The sequence below is a fragment of the Xiphophorus hellerii genome, chromosome 13 (assembly GCF_003331165.1).
Source record: "Xiphophorus hellerii strain 12219 chromosome 13, Xiphophorus_hellerii-4.1, whole genome shotgun sequence".
Taxonomy (NCBI): domain Eukaryota; kingdom Metazoa; phylum Chordata; class Actinopteri; order Cyprinodontiformes; family Poeciliidae; genus Xiphophorus; species Xiphophorus hellerii.
Window position 1 is genome coordinate 12,877,862 of NC_045684.1, and position 14,542 is coordinate 12,892,403.

At 37.3% G+C, this 14,542-nt stretch overlaps 1 protein-coding gene across 8 annotated transcripts in view; it reads right to left on the minus strand.

The window, feature by feature from the left end:
• akap9 (A kinase (PRKA) anchor protein 9) overlaps window positions 1-14,542 on the minus strand; it is a 95,489-nt gene that overhangs the window by 35,032 nt on the left and 45,915 nt on the right. For 6 of the 8 annotated variants that reach the window (XM_032581333.1, XM_032581334.1, XM_032581330.1 and 3 more), the window contains 9 exons: window positions 14,277-14,439; window positions 12,773-12,867; window positions 11,396-11,513; window positions 10,183-10,221; window positions 8,482-8,714; window positions 6,069-6,188; window positions 2,616-2,792; window positions 1,198-1,302; window positions 693-845 (listed from right to left, as the gene is read on the minus strand). In XM_032581333.1, the coding sequence (XP_032437224.1) occupies window positions 693-845; window positions 1,198-1,302; window positions 2,616-2,792; window positions 6,069-6,188; window positions 8,482-8,714; window positions 10,183-10,221; window positions 11,396-11,513; window positions 12,773-12,867; window positions 14,277-14,439 (1,203 nt within the window). The remainder of the gene's footprint in view (window positions 1-692; window positions 846-1,197; window positions 1,303-2,615; window positions 2,793-6,068; window positions 6,189-8,481; window positions 8,715-10,182; window positions 10,222-11,395; window positions 11,514-12,772; window positions 12,868-14,276; window positions 14,440-14,542) is intronic. The other 2 variants (XM_032581332.1, XM_032581336.1) reach the window with 1 other exon arrangement.

The following is a 14,542-nucleotide window of genomic DNA, read 5'->3' on the forward strand; positions in this document are numbered from 1 at the left end:
TAGTTTACAGTTCATGTTAACTAAAATGACTAATATCAAACTCTTCTTTTGCACTTTGACAGATTCACAGGACCTGGTTATACTTATATAAAGGTTACTTAAAAATTTCATTTGCACTTCAAATATTAACAATGCAAAAAAGACAGGATTTTAACAAAGGTTATGTGGAGCAATTTCAACTTTAATATATAATATAAACTTTTATAATAAAGCTGAAGAAAGAGCAACCTTTTTGAAAAAAGTGGCACAAAATCTGTAATTTTAAGCTGCAACAATCACAAAAGAACATTCCAACTTCCTGGAGAGACTGAGAGGTAAAGTATTAGAGGTTTAAAAATGTCTAAAATACATAAAATGTCTTGCAGAATTATTCCTGTCTCTTCAGCCTTTGTAGAGTTATATGGTTCATCTTCCTAAAGCACAACAAGCCCACAGGACTTTATCTACACCAATATATATTGATTTAAACCAATAGATTGGTTTAGATCAATGCACATTCATGTCAAAGTTTAGATTGAAAAAACGGATATTCAGCCTCCAGCTTCACAATCTCATAAAAATCACAATAAAACTTACTGAATTTTGTGGTTATATCATGATGAACCATGATAGAGTTGAAGGGGTATGAACACTTCTGCAAGGAACTGTAAATGTTTTTTATGTTTCATCTTCTTAGGAGTAATTGTGCTCACCTGGAGCATGCTGTCCCTCACTTCTAGGAACTGCTGCTGGCTGCTGATCTCCTTCCTCTGGATCTCCAGCTGCATGTGGAGCTGCTGCACCTCCTCGCTCTTGTTCTCCAGCTCCTCCCTGAACTGCTCCAACTGCTCCTCCAGGTTACAGATCTGTGGCGGCAGATCAAACAGGAAGTGAGCGTCAGAAGGAACATCAAAAGACAAACACGGAGCTCATTATCGGACCGGTCCCTGAACTCGACTGTGAAAACATATGAAGTGTGGCTGAATAAGTAGATATAAGAAAAAGACTCAGAACTAGCCAGTTATGTGATTTCAGAGAGAGAGAGTGAGAGCTATGGATGGATGGATAAACAGAGGGATGAATGGATGGGCATCCAGATGATGAAAATATGTTAGAGTGATTAACTTATTTCCTAATAAATAAACAGACTCACCATGTGATTGTTTCTCTCCTGGTTTTAATCTGAGACATTTAATAACTGTCCGTTTCCTCCCTCACCTCTTTCTCTTTCCTCTCCAGAGCTTCTCTCTCCGTCTGAAGCTGAGCCTCCAGTGTGGAGTGTTTCGTCTCAGTGATTGGTGCATGCTGCTTCTTTGGTTCAACCTGTGAAAGAAACGACACGGCTCAGCAGCTATTTTCAGGTAGTCTCGGCTCCATTGGGAACCAAAGATGCAACAAGGGGTTCCTGTACAGCCAATCTTATTTACCTTAGCAAAGGTCTAAAAATCAGCCACTGTCCTCTTTTTCTCTCTCATACAGGTTTGACTGACAGTTAACAATAGTCAACCCCACTGTTGTGACTTTTTTTACTATATTTCTCATCATTTCCAACAAAAAAATTGGTTTCGGTCAAAATCGGAATCGGTGGGTCAGGCTTTGTAAATAGTGATCGGCCAGAAAACTGCAATCAGTGCAACCTTATTCGCAACATATTACATTTTCAGCTCCTGCGGTTCACTTTCACACTGCATTGTGTCAAACAAACCAAACCCTTTGAAAAACCTGTTCCCCTCCTCACCTGTGGAGGCGCTGCATTAAGAACTACTGAAGAAAACGACACAAAAACGTCAGAAGACAACTGGAGCGCAACTTTCTTTTTCACAAAATGTAAACAAAAATGAAGTAGCGTTAGAATTTAACGGTTGTAGGATTTCTCTTTTGTCTAAAAGACCATGAGTCACTTGTCCTGCACATGTTTGGTTTGGTTGTATTTACCCAGAATCTCCTGAGACGTAGTCTGCTTCCTGCTTTTTGAGCCAGGGCTTCCTCCAGGGCTTTGTAAGCCTGGCGGGAAACCAGGCTTGACTTGCGCCCCCACCAGGGTAAGAATTAATTGTTCATTTGTTATAGGTTTTTGTTTTTACACACCAGTTTCTATAACCACTGCCAATCTTTACTGGTCTACACACTAAGAACTTCAGCAAATAAAGTGAAATAAAATTTTGGACATTTTAATTAGGATGAAAGGACTGAAACAACAGTTTTTTTGTTTGCCCTTTTTAAGACTATTGCTAATAATATCTTCCAATAAGACTTAATTACCTAGTCATATTTTCAAAAACGAACTGGAGCTTGATTAAAGAGGACTAAGCAGGGCTGGTGAGAACGCAGACTTAAGCACAGAAAAGCGTAAAAGAAAAACCTCCTGCAGCAATCGAACAACAGCAGGCTGGTTGCTGCAAAATACAACTAATTAATCATCTATACTGCTTTTAGGTTCACTCCTCCTCCCACAACCATCAACAGACACTGGGGGGCAATCTTAACAACTGCTAGCCTCTAACTCAGCGACAGCAACTGAAGTAGACCCACCCACATATTGTTCTCCCTCTCTCCTCCTCCAGCATGCTCCCTCTCACACACACAGCATTAACATTCAGACTCAACCTTCATCTCCCTCTTCCCCTCCTCCTAACCTTCTCCTGGGACTCCGTGCTGGCCAGCAGGGCCTGCTCCAGCTCGCGAATGCGGCTCTCCAGCTTTTCAATCTCTTCGTCGCGCTCTCCCAACTCACGACGCAGCTGCTCAGAGCCGAGCAGCAGCTCACTGCAGCAATCTGCCTTCTCCTTCAGCTGGGCGCTTAGCTGCTCCACCTGGTGAGGAGGAGAGGGAGAGAGAGAGGCGGAGTGAGGCGACGAACACAGAGGAGGAGGACTGTTTGATCAGATCCAAGTCGCTACAGCGTAGCCGATACATGTGCAGTTAGCGGGGAGGTCAGCTGATCCACCTGAGAAAGGAGGCGGTGGGGGTTGGTGTGAGAAAACGTGCAGGGATGGAGGCAGGGAGAGAGACGCAAAACCACAAAGAAGTTAAGAGCAACGGAGGGGAAACGATCCACCTGTGAAAGCAAAGACCATCAATATGGAGGAGGAGAGGAGAAGAATAGTTTTAATGTGGCTGATTTAAATCTAATGTAAGAGAAAAGTGTATTTTATTAAAGCTGACTTACTTTTAGTGCTGTCAATTGATTAAAATATTTATTAATAATAATAATAATAATAATAGATTTTATTTATAATGCCCTTTATATCTTTAGTTCTCAAAGGGCAGGAAAAAAGCAAAACATGTAATTGTGATGGATAAAAATAAATAAAGAGGTTAAAACCAATATCTAAGAAAATGAACCAAGAAGATCAATCGCACTCTACCGCTGATTAATCACCATGAATCTCTAAGCTTAACCTTGTAAACGTGAAATGTAAAAATGCACGTTTTCAAAAAAAATGTTTTATTGTCTCAAATTAGACATCTCAGTTTTCCAGGTTTTCATATTCAAGAAGGTTTACCAAAAGTAATTTTGTTTCAAATGAACAATAACTCATTGTAGGTTATATGTCCATCACAATGTTTTTTGGGAGTTTTTTAAAGATTGTTTTGGGCACTAGTGGACTGTATTTGACAGGAAGGGGGCAGAAAGAAGAGGGGGAAACACATGCAGCAGAGGAACAAAGAACCGGACTCAGACTCGGTACGTTCCATCAAGGTCTACAGCCTCTGTATGCGACCTGCCCGCTCTGACCGCCATGTTTTTTAAAGTTAAATTTGCCACTGAGCTCGTCTTCTCACTCGCGTTTGGAGTCTTCATTCCTGAACGCAGTACAAGATCACAAAACGCGCTGCTTAGAACTAAGAAACCCTCTGCAAGAGACAGGTCAAAAATAAATAACGCGATTAATTTGATTTAAAGCCTTAAACACTTTAGATTAATCACACGCTTCTCCTGGTGCAGAATTATGATGAATGTCTCACATCAATGACATAAAAGTCCAATAAAATGCAACATGACCGTTCAGACAGCGGACGTTTTAAAAATAATCTGATATGGATCCGATTTAGTACCACATATGGAAGCGGCACAAACCACGGGCCAGTCAGTCATAAAAAGTCACATATTCACAAAAAAAAAGCAGATTAGAGTTACATTTCCCTACTGTGCCAAGGTAAACTTTTCCAGGATGGAACTGGAATTGAACCCACAACCTTCTGATTACAAGTCAACTCTACAAATTTCATACTGTTGGCAAAACGAAGACTTGAAGCTGTAATTGCTGTTGATTTGTCTCACAGGAGGCTGAATAAAAAAAGCACAAGGCACTTTTCAGATTTGTATTTATAATAATAAATAAAAAAAGTTAAAATATAAGCAAAATTAAAATAACTAATTGTGTTTATTTTATTAAACGTCTGTATTTTAAGCAACATTGCTTCTTTAAGTTATATTACTACATAATTTCATGCAGTAGTGACCTTAAATGACCTTTATAGTCATTGATTGCATCATCACTCCCTATTTTTATTTATTTTGTTTCTAATTCCTGTCTGGCCTCTCAACTCTTCTGCCCGATGGCATGTTGACCCATGTTCAAACTAGATGGTGGATGTTATCCATTAGACTTGTAATCACATTTTCCTCTACCAGAAAATGAAGAAAGTTACTTTAAAGAAGGCACAAAACATCCTTCCACTGTCCCACTTTACCCACAAAAAAGTTTAAAAATGAAAGGCTACAACTGAAAAAGCTTCAATTGAAAAATTGTTCATCAAATATGTTGATGACAAGAGATGCAAATATGTTTGTATGTTTGATTTTTCCAGATAATTTACTTATTTAACTTGAGAATAAGGGAAGTGAGAAGCAAGTTTCTTTCTATCCGAGTACTGAGCTTTTCTTATTTGTTGTTTTTGTTTGTTGGAAGATAAATAAAATTTTGTCAAAGATTTAGTGACAGCTTGCTCATTTATGCAGAGACAATTGCCTAAAACTGTGAAGTCTACAGATGGCTCGTGAGTAACTTAACTTTTAGTCCAAAACTTTCCCAAAGTCAATAGCAACCGCAAAAAAAGAAAAATATTAAAATGCATGACTAGACATTTTTTTTGTCTTTTGAAGAGGAAAAATAATTAGCAGGACAAGAGGGTGAAGCAGAGGGATTTTTCTAACAAAGCTAAGAAAAAGGGAAACCAGAGGAAGTTAGGAAGCGGGTCAGGATGACTAGAAATGCACTAAATGTTTGCAGAGGAGGTGAGATGCAGCTAGAAGCAATACCTTCAGGATTACTCCATCCACCTGCTAAAGCCACAGAAGAAAGGAGGCAGAGGCATAATGGACCACAGGATGGAGAGTTCAAAGGCGTGAGGGAAGCAGAGGCAGAAAAAAACTTTATGATGAAAAATGCTACAGAAATCTGCAGATTACTGACAATTCATAAAGGAAAATTCAGAATATCTAACTGAGGCTAAAGCAGTGGCAAATGACAAAACAAAACAATCTAAAAGGTGGTGACAAAAAACTAAAACATATATTCATGATAACGAAAATGAATTAGATCATATTTTTGGAAAAGCAGATTGCATGTTTTTAATCTTAAAGAATAGACTTTTAGTTGAATGTAACTGTTTATTCTTCAAGTTTAGCTACTTAAGAAATAGGTAGTAAAACTTGTCTTGGAAACAAACTGCAGCTGGCAAAAATCTCATCTTTAAAGGTGAGGAGATGGTTGCTACATTTCTCAATCCCACTGGAGGACTGGATGTCTCCATTAAAGGATGATGGTGAAGGACAAACGATGATGAAAAGTAAATTTAATATGCGGCACATAAAAGCAAATAAGAAATCGCACAGCAAATCCAAATCTGACATTTTGTTGCAGCCTAATGAAAGCATCTTGTTTTATTCTGATGAAATTAAACAAACCATTACCTAACACAGAAACCACAAGAATTCAAAAGAACAATCTCTCGGTCGGTGTAGATTTCACTATTTGGTGTCATTTTTAAGCCAACAAAGAAAATTCTACCCGTCCTGTTGCTCTGCAGTCACTCACACAGATCTGCACTCTGGCAGAGAAACTGAGCTTTCCTCCTGTTACCTCTTGGTTTCGTTGATCAGAACCAAGCTGGAGCTTCTGCGGGCTTTTCAGCTGCCGCTCCAGTTTCTGGATCTCCTGCTGGAAAACGTCCCTCTCGTGTTCGCGGTCCACAGCTTGCTCCTGGACACCGAAAAAATAAACAGACATGCAGCAGATAAAGGAACAAGAAAACAGACTTACTGGAAACAGCAGAGATGAATAATTATGATGTCTGCATTCTTTTCACAAATCCTACGATTTGACCTCAAGAAATGTAAACGCTCCATTAAACTGCCTGGGACTGTAACAAAAGGCTTTCATAATTTATTTGAAATTAAATGTTTATTTCTTTACTACACAGCCAACTAAAAATGTAGCAGTCATTGTGTCAAATTAATATTTCAAATAAAGAAAATGGTTAAAGTTGGAGGTTTCTTTATGTTAAAAGGTGAGTTTATTTTTCTTCATTGTTGATACATGCTAGCTCTGTAACAGCTAGCATGTTGCTACAAATCAGTGACTCAATGCAAACTGCTGGGTTTCCTTAGACAGAAAATGTTTTAACCAAATTGAATAATAAACAGAACTTTACTGCATTATTTGATAATAGATGTAATAAACTGTGAATCTGTCTGCTTGGTTGGGTTGAATTGACTTTATATTTCTGCTAATAAAATGAATGTTTTGTTTGTTTATTGTACGTTGCTTTGAGACAACAGTTGTTGTGAATTAAATAAATCTGAAATGAATTGAATTAAACTGTTACATAAATTTTAGAATTTAATACTAGTCTAATTTCACTCAGGAGTTGAGCATTACAGATTACATATTTTGTATTTCAGGTTTTTGTTGCTGAATACTTGCAATTTAAATTGTAATCCAGAATAATAAGAAGTTGGTAGTAAATAGTTATATTTCACTTAAGTATTTTCTTAGAAAATAAAAGGACAATTAGATGTAGTTTTTCTGCACTACACTTTCAGCTTTTATTTGAGAAATATTATCACTACTCTTAAATAAAATTTTAAGATACTGTACAAACTATGAGTAACTTCAGTGACTAAGGATCATAAATGCAACAAGTCTTCAAGTGAGATCTCCCATTTTTACAAAAGCTTGTTCTGCTGGTCAAAAAGATCCAGTAAATACAACACATCATCACAGGAAGTACTCTATTCGGTTCCAATACATACATTACGTACTGTAAGTACTGGTTTCAAAAGTTTTATGTTGACATAAATTGGTTTGGAAATTTTTTTTCTACCTACATTTGTTATTTATGTAGGTAGAAAATCTTAATTTAATCTTTAAAATAGCAGAAATTTCACATAATTTCAATTTTTTTTAGAACTTTGACTTTAACTTTTGAGTACTCTACCCATCTCTTTATACTAATTTGAAACTTACATTTATGAACTCAATCTTTAGGTATTGATGCCGCTGCCATCGTCTTGGGCGGACACTGTGGTTTTAATCAATACAAAAATTTGAAACACATCTCTGCTTTCTGGTTCATCTCTCAATTTAAAAGGAAAAGTTGTAAAAATTAGAAAACATGCCTTTTACTTTAACAGCTCCCACACCTGCAGCTAAGTTTGAGCACTGACCATAACAACTGATGAAAAGGTGTGTACAGCGCTTTAGGATTAGAAAATATTCTTTTCAGAGAGCTGTTGTTGCATCATCATCATCTCTTTCATATGAATCATGCAGTAATGATCCAGTTTGGTTGGTTTTGTTGCTCTTCTGTTGTTTTAATAAGCTCTCTAAAAATGATAATTTATAAGGAAGTATTTTTTCCAGAGAAAGGCGTGTACCTTCACAAAGTAAAGTCAAACACTTTAGCACTATTTCCCAAAGCTTTCTAAACTGTGGAATATTTTTTAATTTTAAACTCTCTCCAGGGATTAATGCTCATGTTTTTCAATCTCCAAATGATTACTATGATGTGTGTGGTGCATTTTTCAAGCAGTTCTCCACACTAAAGGTGCACAGATTGCAGTTTTCTGACCAATTGCCGATTACTGATCTTTTAAAATGCCTACACAAATTTTTTTGTCTGAAATTTTGATAAATATAACAAGATAGTAGTTGAATTGGCAGCAGTAGGACGACTGTTGTTAGCGGCCGATCTGTCAGGGAGAGCAGAAAAGGGCAGTGGTTGGCTTTTAGACCTTTGCCAAGGTAAATAAGATCGGTGGATAAGATCAGCTTCACATGTAAGTATCGTCCAATCACCGATCTCCCACAATTAAGGAAATCAGTGCTGTTAAATCAGCTGGCTTATAAATCAGTAATTCTCCACTACATACATTTTCAGGAGACTCTTTGTACACAAGATCTGGCAATACATTCAAAACCAGGAACTAAAACAACAGCTTTAACTCTTGTGAAATAATATTAACACAAAATGTATATTTTGTTGGCTGCTTACGTCGAGAAACTTCTTGTTTTTCTCCAGCTGTTTCTCCAGGGCCTGAATCTGCTGCCTGAGGTCACTCGTCTCCGTCGTCTGGGAATGCTCCAGCTCGATGACTCTGTTCTCCTGTTCCTCCAGCTGGTCCTCCAGCTGCTTCACCTGCTTCAGCAGGTCGGTGTTCTCCTTCTCCGCCTGCCGCTGAACCTCCACCTTTTCCTTCATCAGCTTCTCAGTTTCCTCCAGCAGGTCTGCGCGACATTGTGAGGACGGATGGAACATCCGGCATTAATACCAGCTGGCTAGCTTCTCAGAGAAACACCGAGATTAAGATCTGAGATGGAACTGAAGAGTCTGAAGATGGTGACATTTAATCAGATTAAATGCAGCTTTTGCTTTTTGACATTGTCTACATCTGTCTTATCCGTTTCTAAATACTTCAACAAGGTCTGAAAAAATGGCAGACATCAAACTCTTCCAACATCTCAGTCAAGTTCCCAACACAAAACCCAGTTACCAGTCATTAACCCCCATGATTCCCAGCATCTCTTCGCCCATTGCTGCCACCAGTAAATATCCCACACTGGATAAAACCCCACAGGATTAGTGCCACAGTGACAGGAGGATAGAGTGCAAAATGACAGGTCAGACACACAGTTTACATGTTGCATTGTCCATGCCTAATAAGCTTTAACGAGGAGAGTTCTTCCTGAACAGCCAATCATTTCACTCAAAAAAATGCTGCAAACAGCATAGATGCTTACAAAAAGAGCGAGGACATGATGATGTAAAGTGTTTTGCAAAATTGTTCATAAAATTAAACTTTGCTACATTTTTGTCATCTTACAACCACAAACTTTGATTTATTTTATTAGGATTTTATGTGATTGATTAGGGCTGCAAAATATTTGAAAAAGGTGAAATTGTAACAATCTTTTACCACACATTTTCCTGTCTATTAACTTTCTCCATCAAGTATAAAACATCGCACCTGAAATAAACAAGACGACTAAATATTGCTTCCAAGTAGGGTTGAAATTATTCATCGCATTGATCATGATGAATCGATTATTGAAATAATTGTCAACTAATTTAGTAATCGATTGTTAACTGGAGTAAAGAAAAAACTAATTGATGAAAGAACAACTTACTCAAAGCAGTAATTAAGCCCAAACTGTAAAAAATAAACACATTTTGCATTTATGATTTAAAAAAAAAAAACTTTGTCTGTAAATATGTTCTACCCAAAACTCCTAAAGTGACAGTTTTAGCTTCACCTGATGCAAAATCTGTAAAAAAAATTAATTAAAACAGAAAAATCTTTTACTGTCCTATTACTAACTGGTTTATTGTAAAAATAATCTCTAAGGATAACATCAGAAGCTCTGATTTTTACTTGATGTTTGATGCTGTAATGTGATAAAATGAGGAAAAGCTTACAAATAATTTTGCAAAGCAGTGTACAAATGCCTACAGATTGTTTTCATCATGCTAAAGCGGATGCCAACACTGACTCCGGGACAAGAATCAGTCAAGACACAAAGCTGCAGCAGAGGTTAGTGACTGTTTTGAGTGAGTATGTGAGCCCATAAGCAAGCAAGCTTCAAGCTGTGTCGATGAGTTGCTGGATCAAGGGTTAGAGAGATGCACCATCACTCAGCCAGACGACTTATGAGGACAGACAGAGACATGACCGAGCCATGCTCAAAGTGGACACACCTGCTTCAGGTGCTGCAACCATTGCAGCTTCAACTAGGCCTACAGGAGGATGAGAAAGCACACGAGAGTTTAACATGCTCTGGTTTCTTTTGCCATAAACAGGAAAACTGTCAGGTACAGAATGAAGGAAAGGTGAAGAAAGGAAGGTTTTCTTTTTCCCTAAAAACTGCAGAAAAAAAGTGATGTGAGGAGGAAAGTATTGAAGAAGCCCTTGTTTATGATTTTAATAGCAGAATACTCACCATTCATGAGAACATGTAAGGAAGTAACACCCTTTTTATTAAATGGGGGCAATATAGTGTAAAATTAGCATAACCATACATCAAAATTAACGTTACCTCCTGAGAAAAGTCAAATTAAAAGACTGAAAAACCTTAAAATATACGACATGAAGATGTCAAATCCCATCGCTAACATGGACACAAAAGCTATAAATGGCTGGGAAAGGTGAGAGTTCATCTATTACACTCACTGAAGATGAATAGATAAACTAATAGCTGGAGTATATTTATTATTTTATAAGTGTATTTATGAGCCTGCCTCTTTATTATTAAATTGAGTATAATTTCAGATTTTTTTAATAACTTTTCTTCAGGTGAACTCATAAAGTGGGCTATTATAGTTACAAGTTAACTTTCTAAACTACAGAAAAGTTATTTGTTGAAAAATTGGACTGATGTTGATATCCAATAGTAACACTGCTGTCATGTTAGATTTACCAATATTTTATTTTATCAAATTTTCTTATATGATTACTTGATTAACTGTAAGAAAAATCGATAGAATACTTGATTACTAAAATATTTGTTTACAACAGCCCTAATATGAGTATTTCTTTATGTTTCTGGTAGAACCATTGCTTATTCTGCTTTCTAAATGAAAGCAATAAAATATTTGAAGTAAAGGAACTTAGAACTAATAAAATAATTACTATGAGGTTTGTTGAAGAAACCACAATTAAATCAAATCCTTTAAGTGAAAATTGTAGAAAAATCTTGAAACTAATTGACTGTAGGTGAATGATTCACAGGCTTCGCCTAAAATTCAACTAACAATTTACATGTCACTGTAAATAACTAACTCTTGATCTTGTCTAAAAGCTAAGTAAACACTTTTCCCTTTGCGCTGCAAGTAAAAGAAGGTAACTTTGAGTCAATACACCACAGCCTTGTTAATATAATACGCCCCCCCTTTTCGTTGAGGTGATACGTACACAGCTCGCGTGGCCCCGCCTCTTCCCTCATGGCGTCCTGTTGCCGTGACAGCAGCTCGCGCTCCTCCAGCATCTGAAGCCGCTCCTGCTCCAACTCATGTAGCCGGCTACTTGTTACCTGAGGGGGAAATAAAAAATATATATCAGGAGCTGAGATTTGTCTGCTTGCTGCCACATGTTGTCGGACTCTCAAAAAAAAAAAAAAAAAAAGGAAAATGTCACGTTTTTTTTCTGCTTGAAAAGTCAAAATCTGATTTATTTAGAATCTAAGAAACAAATCTGATAATATCGGAGGAGATTTTGTCACATTTGTTTTGTTATGATTTTTAATTTTGAGACCTGAATGCCACACTCAGGCTCTATGTATTTATTCTAACAAGAGAGAAGATAAAACTTGTGGCTAACATTAGACCAGAAGCTTCTGCCCCACTGTTACCGACGGCAACAGAAAAAGTGGACAAGCTGTCAGTTACTGGTTGCTACGGCAACCACCAACTGCCAAAAGCAGCATAGCAATAAATGCAGGCAGGAGAAAGTAACTTTTTGACTAAACAAAATAAAGTTAAAGAATAAATAAACCAATTTTGGCAAAATAAAGCTCTTTAATACATGTCCTACTCACTCTTTATTATGTTTTTTTTGTGTGATGTAATCACACTTGGGCTTGTATATCTGCTTTCCTTTAGCAAAGGATCAGATGACATCCAGTTCAACAGAACTTGTCGCCAGCTAAATTTTACATTTTTTTAAAGAAATGCAAAATTGTATCAAGTACAATAGCATTTATGTATGACTATCAGTTTAATCACAATTTGACAAGCTATCCAGCGAAAAATATTTCAGTAAAAGTTAAATAAAAATCAAATGTCATTATTTAGTGCCGTTTTTAGCAGCACATTGTGTTTAAAACTTAGTTCTCTTGGACTCGAGGTGTTCTGTATTTATGCAAATCTTGAATTCTTGCCAAGATCCTTGTATGTCAGCAGCTATACATCCACCATTTTAGTTATCACATGTCAGGGTTTCCCTCAGTGTATTATAAGCCTGGTGGGCCACCAGGCTATGTTTGAGCCCCCGCTAGGCTTAGCATTGTTAATTTATTAGTTAGTGCAATCATACTTTTTTTTTTTTTTTAAATGTATGATTGCCTTTATTAAGACTTTAGAGTTGCTCCTTTGATATTAATCTTCAAATCTTCCAAAAAAAATGCATAACTTTCAAATGATATTTTCAAATTTTCTGTCAACTTTAGACATTTTTAACTCAAAAACACGGCGGGCCACTGGATCAACAACCTAGCACCAGGCTTAGCAAGTTTTCTGGGGGAACACTGACATGTCATTTACTTGATCGTGTCTCCCCCTCCCTGCAGCTCACCTGCAGCTCTTGCTCGAGGCTCAGCTGGAGCTCTTCCTTCTGACGCAGCCGCTCCTCCAGCACAGCTCGTTCTCCCGTGTAGCCATCTATGAGACCTGCAAGAGAAGTACGCTTAGAAAGAAAGCAGCAACTCATACACATTCGCAAAAAAAGAAAAATTATAATTCACTTTTTTCTTGTCTTGTACTAGCTTGTACAATCATATTTTTAGTTTTAAGTACAAAACTGCTAGTTGTTATTCATTTCTATAAAATATGCTGCCTGCTATCACACCTCAGTTTTCAGGAGTATTAATAGGCAACAGGACAAAAGACTTATGCAAAGTTTGCCTTGGGAGGGATCTCTGTCAGGTGTCCGATGTAAGTAATTCAAGACTAAAAACAACATCATCCACCAGCTGCAGAAAGCGGTGTTGGAAAACTACAAATGTACTTAATTAGTAGTTTAGTTATCAGCCACAGTATCTGATTATCCTGTGCTTTAATCAGGTCATGTTTGTGACATTTAATATGTTCCATCTGTAAGAATAAATATCCTCTTTCAAGGCTAAACTCAATTTAAAGCTCAAAACCAGTTTGAAAATGCCACACCCTGGAGTTTTAACTTGATTTTCCAGCACAATGGAGCAGATATTTCTCTTTCAGATCACTGTGCAACAAGCCCAGCGGAAACACAGCACTCCTAACTAGTTAATGGAGCGTCAAAGCTCAACATTCAGATCAGTTTTCATTTCACTTCAAGATTTGGCTTACATGGGACTTTTTTTTTTAAAGGAATACAGTGTAACTTATTCCACAAAAACACCAAAGTGATCATTCACAACACTGCTCTAATACAAATAAAATATTTTAAGCAAAAGCTACAGCCTTCTATTCTTTTTGAACAGCTTTCTATTTGATTTTATGACAGAAGTGCTCCTCTACAAGATTACAGAGTAAACAGAGAAACAGGATCCCAGTATTATAAAGGACAAGTTAAGATTAGAAAGAGCCATAAAGTCACTGCTGCTAAGTCCATCTGAAAGCGAAAGAGAAGGAAATATTCTTGATCTGTGGGATTAACAGCATGTAAAAACCAAAGAAAGGGTCTGAAATTGATCTGGTGCAGCTGATCAATTTCTGACCAGCTGCTACATAATTAATTACAAATTCATAGTTAACTTTTAAAAAATTCAGATTCATAATCTGCATTATTTCTCAAGAGTTAACTTTCCTAAAGTGGATTAAAAACAGCAATAATCAATGGAAAAAGGATTTTAAAAAAGCTATTAGAAAAAATCCAAATGAATCTGATTATATAAAACATTTCATCATTTTTATGATAGTGTATTCCCATAATTTATTCAACGGCAAAGAAAATAAAGCAGAGTGAAGGGATGAAACTCCAATGAGTGAGTAAGAAATTAACTGTTAGCCTTGGGAGCTGGGTATTCTTCATGCTTGATGTAAACTTTTCTCCTCAGTAAAAGCTGGTTGTTATTTCAGATAAAAAGTAAGAGTCGAACCCTCAGCACGGTGGAGTTCCAGAGCCAGCTGCTCCCGGGCTCGGGCCTCCTCCATCGCCCTCTCCTGCAGCTCCTCCTGCTTCTGCAGCAGCTCCGTGATCTCCTGGTTGTGGCGGAAGGACTCCCGCATCAGCTCAGTCTGGGTCATCCGGGCATGCTCCAGCTGCAGCGAAAGACGGAGGACACAGTGTCACACAACACGGGAATTTAGAGACCACAAATGTTTTATCTTTGAAACCGACACCAGTCAATTTAATGCTATAGTT